Consider the following 16,111-nt stretch of genomic DNA (forward strand, 5'->3'; position numbering starts at 1 on the left):
GGCGGGAGGCTGGACGGGGGGCAGCCAGCGCGGCGGCAGGGCTGAGGAGCTGCCACCCCTCTGGCTGGGCACGGCCTCGCCGGGGCTGTTTCACACTCCCTGCGTTACACATAAACTGGCAATAGGAACAGATGCGGTGTTCGGGGGCATCTTTTCTCTCCAGACACTCGTTATCTGCCCCTTCCAGCACACCGGACAGCAGCATCCCCCTCTCCCCCTTCAGACACACCACACCAACTCCCACCAGGTGCTTTGTTTTTACCTCAAACCCAGGCACTGTCCAGATCAGGCAGCTCACATGAGCGCTGAGTGTGTTTATGCTGGCGGCAGCAGAAAGAGAAATAACTACTGCTATTTAAACCTTTACACAGTGCTGTCATGTGCTGGTTTCTGTCTTTTTTTTTTTTTTCCTCTTTTTCCTCCTACAGCTCAACACACAAGCATCCAGATGTGAAAGCTGGGATTGTTTTAGCAAGACAAATGGACAGCAAGGAAAATGGTATTTTAGTTCAGAAACAAGGTGGAAATACTTCTGAACAGAGCCAGCTAAGCAAATCCAGAACTTTCTTTTTGAGTATTGCCCAAGCAGTGACGGTACAGACCTTCTCTGGGCTGTTTCACATGAACGGGTGGGGACAGAGGGAAGGAAGTCGAACTAGAAGGATCTGATACCAGCCTGTCTCCCCGAGGAGACTACAGACATTGCGTAAGTGCCATCTGTTAAGGAAGTGCTGATGGACGAGTTAGTGGCTGGTGCCATTAGATGAAGCCTGGGACAGAGAGTGGTGTCTTTGTTTGCAGTCGTGCAAAGGAAACTCAAATCATAGGGAATGTGAGGAAGGGGACTGCAGTGGCTGCAGACCAAATCAGCCAGATTCCAACGATTATCAGAGTAATACACTTTTATTGCACAACACAAACTTTATATCCACATTTTCTTCCATGTATTGTAAATAAAAAACATAGGCTATATATTACCTGAACTGTCTAACATAGTAAGAAATAATACGCTACAGCATCCACAGTATCAAACATCACACATCAACTTACTTAAAAGAACAAAACACATTTGGAGATAATTCCAAACCCTGATCGTTAGCATCCAGGCTGGATTTTCAAAGGCATTACGGGTTACAATGCATAGACACATACAATTTATAATTCAGCAAAAAAAAATCCATTTATAAAAGTCACAGTGAAAGTGGAGGTAAACTTATACTAAGCTTGTGTATGTAAAATGCCTAAGAACTGCTGTTCTCAAAAGAAATTTCCAGTTAGAGACTATATACAGAAGATAACAACAGAACCTAATTACCCCCTGAAACCTAGCTTATCTGCAGAAAGATAACAAAAGACTGAAGGTTTTTTTTCTGTTTGTTAAATGAAATTATGTTTCTATAGCCCCAAACTACCCTGTGTCCTCTCTGCTGTGTGTGAGCAACCTGAAAACATTTGCAACTGTTTACCTATAAACAAACAGATATCAATACAACCCCAGGGTTCAGTAATACCAGACATAACTTAAAGCCAGTGGGGGGGTCTATAAACTGTCCAGAGTAAAGCAGTTATTAAATGAAGAAAGAAATATCATGTGTCAGAGATTCACGATGAGTTAAGAGATCATCTTACTACAGTTTTTGCTCTGAAGTCTTCTCCTACCTGTCAGGCAGTTGCATCCCAAACTTGATTACTCTACTTTGCCATGCCAAAAGGAAAGATCCAGTGCATAAGCTATGGCCTAAAGGTCCTCAGACCTCTGAAAAACAATGCTGAAATTCAAGTAGTGTGACCCTGTCCCGCTTCACCCGTCACTGCTGTATTTCCCAGTGCAATCCACAGCCACTGGATTTTCCCCACCCACTTAACTTGATACATCACAATACAATGAACTTACACAGAAAATGGATGAACAGTGGAGAGGTTAGCTGGGCTTCCAGACTGGATCCTCTGCCTGACCTCACATAAGTGGTGATGAAGGTTCCTCTGCCTCACACAGCACAAGAGTTAAAATAAAATGGAAAGAACACTCTGCAATGCAAACAATCAGCTCTGATATGAGACCTTCCCTGTTGGTACGTCCATTATCTTCTTCATCACGTCACCTGTCCCAGGTCATCTATAAACAAGAGTGAGCAGTGAGAATAAAGTTGGGAAGGAAAGTTCCCAGGGACTACAAATGCCAAATGAAGCTAGAAAATCATGACCTTTAATTACATCGGCAATTATTTTTTTTAAGAAAAAAAGCAAATAGATGAGAGATCATGTACTTATCCTTCAGCTCATAGCAAGCAAATAACAAAGTCCTCAAACCCCAAAATACAGGTACTTAGCCAGAATATGTATTACTATGAAACAGATGTAAGCCGTTAAGAGTTTACATTTCTTAACAGTCTTTAGAAAATATTAGACCAGAAGAGTGAAATTAATGTGATTATGCTATAAATAAGGTTTTAAAATTAATTTATTCAGGTATTTTTGTCAGTAATAAGATTGTTACTGATTCTTTAGCAGCTATCAGTCACCATATTGTAATGCTAAAATCCATTTAGTTTAAAACAGTCTAAGTATTCACCTTGCTAATAAATCTGAGGGTGCAGCAGAGAGAAGTTAACACATTTCCTGCACATAGAGTTGTACATCTTAAAGGTTAGAGAAAAGGGGCAAGAAGCAAGGGGGAATCCAGTCAGAGTCATTATCTCACTGTGAATCTTCAGGCTAGACACCTCATCTCCTCATGCCTCTTACACATCATCTAACAAATGGAGATGTGGGGGAGCGTGGATCAGGATCTCACCCAAGTCATCCTTCAGAGCTACTGAGGATTGTCCCTGGGGAAACACACTGCAGAACTAATTCCCTCCCACTTTCATATCTGCAAAAACCAGCACACACTCACTGCACAGGATACTTTTGAAACTGGCTGTAATTCGGTTCTGAGGGGCAGTGATCGGCAACCTCACTCGGCTTCAGATTTCACTAGGTAAACAGATATACCGAGAACCATAAATAAAAGGACTGACCAGCCTTTCTGTCTATCACAATACATACATTGGAACAATCTGGCTCAAAACAGATTAGGGTTTAACAAAGCTATCATTTACAACAGTTTAAAATATCAATATCCTTCAGGGCTTGCAGGAATTTTAACAATCACTCCAGTAAAGGCCAGATTATGTGTTAATGCAGATCAGTACACTTCTCTGTGATAGAAGTCTTTGACTTTTGCCTTCAGGGACTTGTGCTAGCCAGACTCAACCCTGTGACTACTTTGTTTCACTGCTGAAGCCACAGGCATCTAAGCAGAGCAGGAGAATGGAGACTGCAATTGGACTGACAAGTACCAATTCTCTTAATGGACTCGTTGTTGAGAATCAATGAAGATTCTTGATTTTCCTGTAACTATAACAGCCTTTACTTTTTCATACATTTGAACACCTCTGGGATGAGTCATTTTACAAAATGAAGGCAGGAGACATCTGAGGCATAAGCAGATTTATCACAAAACAGTGTTTAACTCAAAACTTAACTCTCATGCTAGTTTCAGGGAAGAGTATGAACACAACTGAACTACAACAACAAAATCTCAAAAATATTCCCATTAACAAATTCAGGTATTTGCACGTATTACATCATGAGGCAGTTTTCCTAAAACTTAAAAAAAAAATCCATCAAAAGGAAGGGTATGCAGAACTTACTGCTGCAATAACTTACTGCATTTGCTATTCAGATAACTAAGACTTGAAAAACCCCAAAACAAACCAAAGAACCCATACCCTCATCAGTGCAGAAGCTGATCCCTCATTATAGGTTTTGGTTAAAATCAGTTTAAAAAAAAAAATTTAAAATCCAGCAGTCTCAGGAGAAAACATGCACCACGAGGATGGATGAGAATCCACTAATGGCTCAAAGGCTTCCCAGATCAAAGATGCTAGTACCTTCACTTTCCTCCAAGGAGGATGGAAGTTCAGCAATGAGTATTTCAGATTACTACGTACTGTGGTATTCAAGTTAAGAAGCCCACACCAAGTTGAAAAGTTATGATATTTTAAATTTTTTTTTAAACGCTTGAAATCACCAGTCATTAATTGGGTGGTGCACATAAACATAAATACTTTTTCATGTCATTTCTGAGTGCTTTATAAAGACAAGTAGGTATCCTTCCTATTTTACAAGTGTAAAACTGAAGCAGAAGCATTTAACGTGCTGTGAAATTGGCCAAATCACTTCACATAAGACCTGATAGTAAGACCTCCCTTCGCTCCCTGTTAAAAACCACTAGACACTGCATATATAGAGGTGATGTTAAAAAGATTAGTCATTATGTTTTTGTTCAGGCACACAGCAACCTAAAAAAAATAGCTAACAATTCTACTTTTTAAATAACTATCCCTCAACTGTCCCACCATTTCCCCCAGTATTCATAAAAACAGCGTAATCCCTGCAATCCAGATATGCAATCTGTGCTTTGAAAGTATTTGAGACTTCTTATTTAGGCAGGAGGGGGAAAAAAAAAAAAAAAAAAAGAAGAGTTGACTAAAACACATGTTCCCATATATCAATTTGGAACCAAAAATGGCACGATTCCTGTCTCAGAACATGAAGTAAAAAAAATATCTTTCCTTCAGATTGAATGAGCTAAATGGCCTGACATGCCCTGTGCTTTTAATGATCTGCAAACATGATATTCATAGCAACATTGTATTGATGACATGAGGCTCTGTACTGCATGGCCAATTTGTCTGTGGTGTCAGCTTGCAAACAGGGTATTCTGAGTGTGGGGGTGCAAAAGTAGCAGTGTAGATGATGAAGTGGCAAAAAAGCTAAGTAGGAGAAGCACAGAAAAATAGGTAAATATGTTCTAGCAAACCTCTGGCCTAGCCAGATACAAAGAAAAGCTAAAAAAAAAAAAAAAAAAAAGCAGTATTACATAGGCATTTAGTTTAATTAGACAATTATAAAGCATTCATGATATACAAAAACATTAATAATCTTAAACATGGATTTAGTAAATCAGCTACTCACATTTTTGTTGCAAACGCAGAATTTCAAAAATTACGCTATACGCCAAGAAAAGAAAAAGTCAGTAATGTTATATAAACCAGTTATTAGATTATACTCCCCTGACATCCACCTGCACAACTCTTCTGTTTCTGTCAAAAAATGAATACATATTAGGCAATATCATCTAAATCATTGTAAACAACGACTGCTTAGAACAAGTGTAGTCAATACCAATATTGTTAACTTGCACAAATCACAATACAGAATGTATGTATGAAAGCATGTTGGCTCAAATCCATGTTTTCTTTTTCAATATTGCACTTAATGTTTTGCTGTCTTCTGGAGGATCTGGAAGGATGAAAGCTTCAATTAAGATGCAACTGATACGGACCAAGATTTTAATTTTATCCTTTTGGTTACGTAGTGCTCCTTACTTATTTAAGCAATAAACAGGAAGATGTTATAAAATATCAGTGTGTGCATATGAAGAAAGAGCAAACATGACTGAAACAGGAATTTTGCCATCATAGCTTCTCTAGAATAACAGTGGAAAAGTTCTTAAAGCCAAACCAAAAACCATACTGTTAAATCAGACTGTGTTCCACTTCTGCAAGTAGTGCTGAAATTCAAACCAGAGTTAATTCCTATGTAAATACATATATGGGAAGTAGCAAAAAACTCAAAATAACCCAGGAAAACTACAATTCTCATTGTAGTCTCTAAATAAACGGATGCTAAAAATCCTGAACTTAAAATGTCTGAAGTATACAAGCAGCCAAAACTCTGTAAGACTCAGCTTTAAGATCTTGCATTATTTTATTAGAAACTGTGGTTTGTAGTTTAAGATTCCCTGGAAAAAAGAAAAAACAACCCAAAAGAAGACAGCACTGTAGTGAAGAAACCATGAAAGCTTCCTCTTATTTTAGGGAAACTTTACTAGTCTCAGTTTGACTTTTAATTTTGGGTTGTCATACACAATTACAGCAACTTGTAACACAAAGGCCAATATTTAAGAAAACAATTTAAACAAACTTAAAATGAGATCCAAATGCATGTAATTTCCTCCTTCCCTCCATTTCAAAATTTAAACTCTGGACTTGAAACTCAGCACCTGACAATGATCCTCTGTAAGTAAACATTTTAAAAGAGATCATTAGAGCTATATGACCACGCCTCTGAGAGAAAATTTACTAAAAATTCTGAGAAATCCATAAAAGTGTGACAGTGCAAACAATTTGCTTCTTTTTTGCATAAAGTCTTAGAATAATTCTAAAAATTACCTCAGGTAACTGAGAATTTTTATCATTGTAATTAACGCATTTCTTAAGTGTTTTGGTCAAAAATTTAATTCAGCAATATTCTTGGATTAACTAATCCAATGGAATGCAAAATGCAAGCATTTACTTTCCCTCTCTCTTTGAGACCACTTCAAGTGGGGTCTTTCAGAAAAACTTGAGTTTTCTGTACCTCACAAACCAGTAGTATCTTCAAATGTTTAGCTCTACCTCTGTTTTGGACATAAAGTGATTCAACTTCAGGCTATGGTTACTAATGTTGGAAGTGCAACAGTTACCTTCTGAAAAGAATAGGATTCTGCAATGGCTGCCTCTTTCTGTGTGGAAAAAAATTTACTACTCAGATATACTGGTTTATAATTGGAGAGAGATTTGAATATGAAGGTTGAAATTTTTTTTCTTGATATTACACCAAAAAGGGTCAACAAGAATGTTAAAACTGAGACTTAATTGTCTGAAGAAGGTGAGGTGAAGGAAGCATTGGTCTAATATTATCATTTGACTTTAACTCTAGAACAAAGTTTAGTATCACAGAATGTAAAAAGTCAGTAATAAAATAATACACATTAAATATTCCTCTTGCTTCTGCTAATAGGAACATACATATAGGTTTTTCTCATTTACCAAAAGCCTTTGTAAATGACCTGATTCTGTAGAGCTTCTTGCTTTGTAGATACTGTAAACATTTAGAAATTCTAAGGCTAAAAACAGGCACAAGTCTTCCATGAACGGTTATTATTCCTAAAAGCATTAAGGAATATATTCCAAATCTGCTATTCCTTTTTATAACAATGGAAATAATTGAAATATAATAATTCACAATGCAGATTCTTAATTTAAAAAATTATAGCTTAATTGTAACAACAATTAATAATGTGTAGGGAATACTTTTTTTTTTTTTTAAATGACCTATTACATCAACATTAAATTTCCAGAATATCTGTGCTGGGTGTTACTCAAATTTATAAAGTGGTAAGTAATTTATAAAGCAGTGACTAAAACATTTCTAAGTGGGTAAAATTCAACCACGTTTATGTCAGCATTATTAGCACCCCGGCTTTATAATAATGCAGGTGATGTCTGCAATATCCATTTTGCAGACTATGATACTGAAGCCACATGGTAGGTGGCATCTTCTCTTAAAAGATGTTAGACGCTCCTCTCCATAATTTCCATGAGGTGATTTTGTTTTGTGCCTCGTTAAGGTACCTGAGCCAACAGTCTTGTTTCAGGCTGTTTTTTCAAGATTTCAGAGGTTTCTCAGCCTCTCTAACAGGTTCCCTTTTGCTGAGCAGCTAAGCATTAGCCAACATTTCAGCAGACTGATTCCAACATATGTTAGCAGCAATGCATTTCCAGAGACACGTTGCAAAAATATTAAAAGCAATTGTCGTCTAGAAGTCCTTTTATCCTGTGCACCGTTCTGGACAAAATAACTCACCACCAAGTAATCTTGAATTCATAGATAGGACGCTTGCAGTAATAGTGATTGATCAGGTGTTTATCACACACGCCAATACACTGATGATCCACAGTTATCCCTCTATCAGACAGGTCTGTCACAATACAGTGCAGAAGATCATATACATCAGCCACAGCCTCCCAGGGGCCAAAAGATACATCTACTTCGCAGTGATGTTCAAAGAGCTTTGTCTCACTTTCACTCCTTTCAAAACGTAATGAATTGAAATGTGGGCATTCATAGGGAGTGATGGGCATCTCTTCCTTGAAGACACAGACCTTCAATTTTGCAAATCTTGCTTTTCTTTGCATAGCTCTGAGCTTTGCAATTTCGATTATCCGTTCCAAATGATCTAAAAAAAAAAAAAAGAAAAAGAAAATAACAATGAAGCATCTAGTAAAAGAAAACAAATGCAATTATTTAATGTGAAATACATTACTGCAATGATTAACAAGTTATTCTTAACATTAGCAGCAACAGGAAGCTGCATGTAGCTAGATATATAGTAATTAAATCAATCTCAGTTATCTTGTGAACTTGGTGTCCTTACTATTTCCCCAAGTTTATTCAATTGCTGGTAATAACAGAACAAATGCAGAGGCAGAGAAACCTCTTTTAATAAGCCTTGCATGTTATGGCCTAGATCTTTCTTCCTTTTAAGACAGCATAAAAATCCACAGCCTTGGATGCAGCAGGAACAAGCTCGACGTGGAGACCGTAAAGATCTAAAGAGCATGAAAAGTTCATAATAAACTTCTCAAATACAATGCAATTAGTTTGAGAGCTGAAAGCAGACCTGAAAGCACTGTGTATACTACTTGAATCACACTAGAAGAAACAATCAATACTACTTTGTTTATTTACCTTTGTAATATGGCATCAGGCCCAGGAAAGCTTGTCTAACTTTTTCTCCTTTAAGAGGCTGGATATCCTCTAGATTGTCTAGCAATGGTCCTATAGAATAATACTGAGCTTCCTTGTAAACTGACCTCACTCGTTCTCTGGATGGCAGGTCACCAGATCGTAGAAAGTTAAGTATGTCTCTAAAAAAAAGGGCAAAAACATTATAAAGTAACATGTTTCTGCCAAAACTATTGCAGGTGGGAAAGGAGAGGAAACACTAGATATTCATTGTTTATTCTATTGAGACAGAAATCCTTACACTTAGACAGTAACTGAAATAACCGAGTTGTATTTCCAACATATGTTTTTAAAAGCATGCGTTGCATCCAAATTTCCAAGTCATCATTTCACATTTTGCCTCTGTTAATGTCAAAACTCGCTCCAAAATATACCATCAAATTTTACACAAAAAGTTCAAGGTAGAGTATCCACTTAAAAGAGGACACAGTATTTCATGAGAAAGACATAGTCGTCACTGTATTTCAAATGTAGGTCTGTGACATAGTAATCTTTTCCATTTTCCTGGAGAATCATATGCATGGACATCTTATCCCACACAGAACCACTATCCTAACTGAATGAATGGTTCATTACGCACAGGAGGTGTTTTCTTCATGGGATCAGAGCCATGTACTTATAGTATATGTAATAGTAATAAGGAAGAGCGAGAGAGAACACTTCCTTGTAGTTCTGAAACACTGTTAAGCTCCAAGATTTTTAACAGGGTAAGAAATCAATTTAAAAGCATTAACCACAAAATTATTGACCATATCAAATAAAACAAGCATTACTACAATCTTCATTAGAATGTCAACAAATACAGCAAGTGCTAACTTGGCTCTCTGTTCCAGCTATATTTTGAGTTCAGATTGATAACATCACAAATAAATCGATTTCCCAACAAGGTGGCAGGCACTTTCAAAGTGCCAAACGTAAAGAAGCAATTATTTCCCAATAAATATAGTGGCTTCATTTATTTCTGTCCCAGACTATAGTACAATCCAAATGTGCTTTGAAAATAATCCAACCCTTCTTAGTTGAAGAGATTAAGGAAATGTCTACGAAGGAGAAACAAGAAATACAAGTTAAAATTGCAAATTGTGCTTTGGCCAAAGATCTTAACCCGTGAACATTGACTCACAAACACTGCTAACGTTTGCTAGCAATCTCACACCAATTCAAAGAGTATTAGTAAGATCATGGTTAGTTTAATTAAAATGAAAGCTAAACACATAAGAAGGAATCCTGAAAGCGAAGGAATGTAGCACTACCAGCAAAAATATATTTTTTTAAAAAACTCTTTGAGGCTTGTGCTTTTTTAACAGTTATATACCGTTAATCACTGAAAACATCATACTTACAACTGTTTAAGAAACCTAGATGCATTCCTTCCATTCCCTCTTTATCATAAATACTGTAATATCAGTTAAATAACAGTGTTGCACAAAAAAGCTTCCTATGAAAAGCAATGCCAAATATATACTTTTTTAAAACATCAAAACAACCTGATATCTTGAAAGGAGATACTCTAGACAAGACAATGCACAAATTCAAAACATTGTTTGTTTTTCTTTCCCCAAATTAAAACTTAAGCTCTTAGGACTAAAACAAGTAGTTTTTTAACTGCAATATACTCTTCCCTTGAGATGTTTTGAAAGCATGGATGCCAGGAAGTCACAGTTACCTACTACATCAATAAACTAGAAGGAAAAAAAAATTAAAACTTCTTTTTCTTTAAAAATAATTTTATTCAGTAACAACTTTTAAAGTATACTACTGAGGACACTGTACATACCCAAAGTAGGTTCCATCTCTGTCAATAAAATATCTGCCTTCAGCATCTGTTGGAATATAGTGTCTTCCACTGAACATAGCTGCCAACATTGTGTCCTCATAACGTCTCAGTGTTGACAGTCTTGTTGTAAAATACATGCCTCCTACGTTTAGTGGGACAACTTCTGGAAACTGCAAAAGCAATCACATCATCAGAAATGAGCCTCTAGTCCTTTGCAGACATGTTCAGGCCAAAAGGGTTACCACTGCGAGAAGACACAGCATACAGTCTTTGCCACTGTGACACAATTTGGTTCAACAAATGTTTCCTTCCTGGTCTGTCGCCACAGAACAGTGAGGTTCAAGGGTTAACAATTTGAATACTTTGGCTGGCTTCTGGGTGTAATGAGTGAATGTTTTCATTTTAGTTGGAAATGTGAAACAGCAGTAATCAGCCTTAATACCACATATTCATTAAAAACATGAATGATTCCTGTTGCCTCTTTTAAGGAAAAGAAAAAACAAAACAAAAACCCCTCCCCACCCTTACACACACCCCCATGACCCCCCCAAAGGTAGGAAATCTCAGGCCAACCTTGGGATTTGCACTCAGTTGCTACTCTGCTGGTTACTTTTCACTACTATACTATGGTATACTATACACTGAAAATTTACAGCAGGTATAAAATCTTAATATCACACCTTAAGATGTCTTGGTACTAGAATAAACACATGTGTTTGTCAAGTCCAAACACTGATGGAAATTCTGAGCATCGCTGTCAAGCTAAGGAAGTGAAATTCAAAAGACTTAAGTTTTATTCTAAGTTTTCATTCTAACTGAACTGGATATCCATAAATACTCCAACAAAGAAATCCCGAATTCTCTGGCACCTGAGCAGTACATGCTGCAATAACTGGCCCTTGTCAGCTGAGCAGTCCCAGAGCGCTCTTACCTGCTGAGGCAGCAGAGGTAGTGCTTGTCCTGCCTGGGTTGCAGTAGGAGTGGCTGGCTCTTGGAAATCATCCTCTGCATCTGAGCTCGACATGGCATCATCCGGGTTTCCACTCACTTTGTTCTGCCCCGTAACTACCACCATCCCTCTGGCTCTCGTAAGCAGGTCTGCTGGGCAGGCAGCCGTGGCAATGCTAAATGGGAAACAAGACCCGAATTACTCAGGCACTGTCCCCACCAGCTGCAGATCACGTGGCAGGCAAGGCACGTCGCTCCCCGGCTTTACAGCAAGCATTTACAATAGCATTGCTATTACTGGGACATGAATCACAGCAAGGGCGACTATTGTGCTGGGAAACAAACTCGGAGCGGGCTGTCTCTGCAGGAATGCCGTCTGCAGAGCTGTGCCAGGGTCCTACAGAGACAGAGCCCCTGCCGGCGCCTGGGTAAGAGAGCGGCGTCCATTGGCTGCGCGGTGCCGGGTGTGACTGGCTCCGTCACGCTTCTGCAGCAGAATGTCATTCTGCTGGGTGAATTTGGGTGGCCGCCGTTCCCCGGGTCCATCGCAATAGGCCATCCGCGGCGGCACGGCCGACATGCACATCGTCACTGGCCGTGAGCGCCGGGCAACGGGCTCCTGCTCCCAACCCACCTCCCCGGCCGCCACCTTCCGCGACAGCGGAGCAGAGCCCGCGCTGCACGGTGACGGGCCCTGCAAAGGCTCTCGGTTCGGTTCGAGCATTCCCTGTGAAATGAGAGAACTGAGTTTTCTAACCGCAGAAAACGGATGTCTTCCTGCCCGCTGCACCACATCGTACTGTAGCAAACGCACGCATCTGATCCGCGTGTATTTAACTCCGCGTATTATACCGTGCATTTGCTGCTAATTAACAATTGCCTTTCCTATGCAGAAAAAAAAATAAAAATGCATAGCGACACCAACTACAATGCTTTCACAGGCCATCTTCAACCAGAGGACGGGACGGACTAACAATAAGCTGCATTATAAAAATAGTAATTGAAAGAGCAGAGGAGGAAAGAGTGGAAACCCTGCTGTTCTCTTTACGCTGCATCATGTAAAAAGTACCTCTGTTTCCAGGATTGCTGCGGTGTCTCCAGTGGCATCACAACAGCCTAACAAAACCATTGTACTACTGGAGGCTTTACCTAGTTCTCTAATCCTCTAAGCTCCTTCTCTCAAATCACCGTAACATATAAAAAGAGAAGGAATATTTGCACAACCACATCTGGTACATTTACTTATTGACTAAATAAATGTTTCATAAAGGTTACTTCCACTCAAAATCAACAAGCAGAAATGACATAAAATTTTAACAGCCATGATTAATTATTCTGCCTTACTGATTCTGCTAACACAGTCGTTATGCACATTGTCAGGCTGTCTGTAGATCTGAGCTCTTAAAGAAAACGCTGCAAGTTCAAAGTGAGCCCAGACAGAACCGGGATGCTCCTGGTCAAAACAAATACTCTTCAGAGAGCTAATCGGATCAAAACCTCCACACTCTGTGGGAATATACACGGCCTTGTGTCACCAAAATTTGGAGGTGAATTCTAGATCCTGTTTAACAACCTAATAAACCTAGATAAGTAGGTACTGTGAAGTTTTAAAAATTTCTTTTTAAACTGCAGCTTGTTAAGAGGTTTGTCTCAACTCAAGATGGGTATTTAATTTCTCTTCTCTACAGTTCAAAAGATGGACTTTGACTTCATAATCATTTTTCCACTACAGTACAATGCACAGGCAGATAAACAAGGATGGAAGGGCTTGTCAATGTCCACGCCCTATTAATGATTTTAATATTTGTCTGAAAACAACATTTATTCTGACATCATCAGTCATCAAAACAAGTAAACTATGTCTCAAAAATAAAGAACATATACAACATAAATGAAAGATTATTTTGGTAGGGGCTCCTTTAAGGAGGTAAGCAAATTATCAACAAAAAGCAGCTTGCAGAAGCTTAATTTATAAGATGCACAGTCAAAATTGAGTGTGAGCCTCTATTTACTGTGAATATATTATTTATAATGCCTTAACTTGACACCGGTGCTTTGGCTCCTGTATTTCCAGTTCTGTTAAGGCTATTTAAAAGAACTCAAGACTGACCAAAAATTTGATCTTTGTTTACACTTTTCAAGAACATCCCATGGATTTCACATAAATGGAGCATACAAGATTCAGTTCCATTAAGTGTTTTGGAATCATGGACCACATAATGTGTTTTGGGTAAGTTCATCCATTTGGCACTATACCAAAAAGGTCCTCTTTCCCAAGAGAGGTAGAGGTTTGAGAAAAAGGATTTCTTCTTCCTCTTTCATAATCCTCCTTCAACAGGACACCAAGGTTTAGGAAAAAACCACGAGAGAGCATATGTTAATTATGTTACGCTCATGAGTAATAACCTTCTTTGCCCTTGGAACATTTACACAAAACACTCTCCTACATAGTGAGGTTTAGCATACAAGATCTCAGCCCATAATTAGTGCAGGATTTCAAGAATAAGATCAGTGGTAGTAAAATGAAGAGATTGATCATTGACAAGTTTAACCTGTTTTTTGATGTTCATTAAAAGGTAAGTGAAGTTCCTCTCTGGGTTTGCTTCACTTCCTGTTCATCCACAGACACGGAGTAGTGAAACAGCAGTTTGCTGACTGGAACAGAAAGCTTCCTAAAAGAAAAACATCAGCTAATCACTGGCCAGTCTTCTGACATACAATCTTCTGCATTTTGCTTCTCTGCATTTCGGTTCTCTTCATTTCACGAGGAATATGCATCCATCTGAATATTCTCTTCTTGCCACTCAAAGCATATGCACTAATTATTAATAACTATGCACAAAACCATTTCTTTTTAAAATCTCTCATTAAAGTTACAGAGTTTGTTTTGCTTATTTAAACTAAGTAAAATGCATCCATTTCACTTTAAAGTAAGTCTAGGTCCAGATCAACAGATGATTAATGAGAAAACATCATCAATAAACAAAATTATCACTAAATCAAACGTTTAACTTGAACCATATGTCAGCACCCTCCTTCCAGTTGACAAGCTACCTGTCATTTAAATGGCAGAGATGACTTCCTGGAGCTTTGTTATCCACAGCTCAGCTACTGTCTCACATACACACACCAAAGAAAGCTTTACTAAAGGAACTGGACTTGCAAGTTTTACTTCATTCCCTAGGGAATGATAGCAACCCTAAAGCTGCATCGAGTTTTACTTGATGCTAAGATTCAAAAAAGCTTTTCAAGGGTCTGCTGTTCCAACTTTTCCGCATCAGTTCAAAACAACTTTCTCTTAAATACCTTTTGAGGTTACAGCGGTGCGTGCTTACAGAAAGGTGACATAATGATTACTTGGTCAAAGTCTTTTTCATCAATATACTGATGTATGAATCGATCACAGGAGACCTCCACAAACTGCTATTCAAAGCTAACTCGTTCTAATGTGCCTGTTTTGAGGAGATACCAACCAGATTGTTAGGAAGGTTCTCCTCTTTTCAACAGAAACTGGGTCCCTGTGAGGACACAGAATGAGACCTGACTTAGCAGTGTCCACAGCATACTTCAAGAGACTCTGATGCTCAAAGGTTTGTGTGGGAAAAAAAAAAAAAAGTGGTAAAAGACGCGATATCTAGTTAATTCTAATGAATCTGTGTCAGAATAGCAAAGAAACATCCTGAAAAAGGGCAGGGATCGCTGAGCTGCAGTAAACTGTATTACACATTTGACTGTAAAATCCTGGACATGCTCAGCATCTCTAGTCATTAGCAAAGACAACACAGGGTATGATGAAGGGATACTGTAACTTAACTTTTGCATTAGAGAGCCAAGACACACGGTATTGGAGGATACGATGGGACACTTCATCGCCAGTGACCTTCCTGGGTAGGAACAGGACAGCGGGGAGGCCAAATGACCAGTGGGTAAAGGCTACTCAGGCTGTACTCACTGGTTGCACCAACTACCGCCTTACGCAGAATCTCACAGCACGGAGAAGCTTTTATGAGCTTGAGGCAGGTTCCCAGTTTCCCCGCCGTGAGGTGTGGAGGCACCATCCCACTCGCGGACGGGGCAGCGCAGGCCCACGCGAGCTCAGAAACCGTGCGGGTAAGCCGGGGGTCCAGCAAATTAAGTCTTAATTCGGCACTTAAATATTGACTGTCGCTTACCGCCTTGCTAGGTCTTTCTAAACAGCCTAAACGTTAACGGAGTTCGCCAGAGAGCGCCTGCAGACGCGGGAGCTGACTTTCCGTGGTGTGACCGGCCCAGGCCCGGGGCCAGCCGCGACGCCGCCGGCGCTGTGGCCACAACAGCAAAATTTTGAACAAAAACAGTATGAAATAAATGGGGAAGAAAATTCTGAAAAAAGCAGGCCATGAGCAGTACACCTCACTGATCTCAGTGGGACAGTCCTTGTAAGATCGTTTCCACTGAAAAGGCAGCAGTCTTTTTTTTCTAAAGAAAAACAAAAATAAAGTTATGTTTGAGTCTTCAATGTAATATTCTGTCATCCTTGACAACACTTCCTAGTTACAAATAATGCATAATTAAGAGTAATCTCTGTTTATCAAGGTAGGTGAAAAGTCACTGTCAAGACTAACCACAGCCACTAAAAACTTTCCTGTAAGGAACGTGGCTGCCTTTTTCTATCCTTTATCACTAAGAGTTACTTCTTGGACACATTTAGATGTTTTAAAAAAAAAA

General features: G+C 38.9%; 1 protein-coding gene across 4 annotated transcripts in view; it reads right to left on the reverse strand.

Annotated features, from left to right (window-relative positions):
* KCTD7 (potassium channel tetramerization domain containing 7) overlaps positions 1-15,706 on the reverse strand; it is a 23,908-nt gene extending 8,202 nt beyond the window's left edge. The window contains exons 1-6 of one of the 4 annotated variants that reach the window (XR_003399701.1): positions 15,577-15,706; positions 13,957-14,076; positions 11,388-11,580; positions 10,457-10,626; positions 8,623-8,801; positions 7,185-8,110 (exon numbers count right to left, since the gene is read on the reverse strand). Coding sequence is in view for 3 of the 4 variants with exons in the window: in XM_026861369.1 (XP_026717170.1) it covers positions 7,734-8,110; positions 8,623-8,801; positions 10,457-10,626; positions 11,388-11,531 (870 nt within the window). In the remaining variant the exon portion in view is untranslated. Of the gene's footprint in view, positions 1-6,226; positions 8,111-8,622; positions 8,802-10,456; positions 10,627-11,387; positions 13,920-13,956; positions 14,077-14,877; positions 15,533-15,576 lie in introns of those variants that run through there. The other 3 variants (XM_026861369.1, XM_026861370.1, XM_026861371.1) reach the window with 3 other exon arrangements.
* Positions 15,707-16,111: the final 405 nt, after the last annotated feature.

This window comes from Athene cunicularia (genome assembly GCF_003259725.1).
Source record: "Athene cunicularia isolate RWA chromosome 19 unlocalized genomic scaffold, athCun1 chr19_part1, whole genome shotgun sequence".
Taxonomy (NCBI): Eukaryota; Metazoa; Chordata; class Aves; order Strigiformes; family Strigidae; genus Athene; species Athene cunicularia.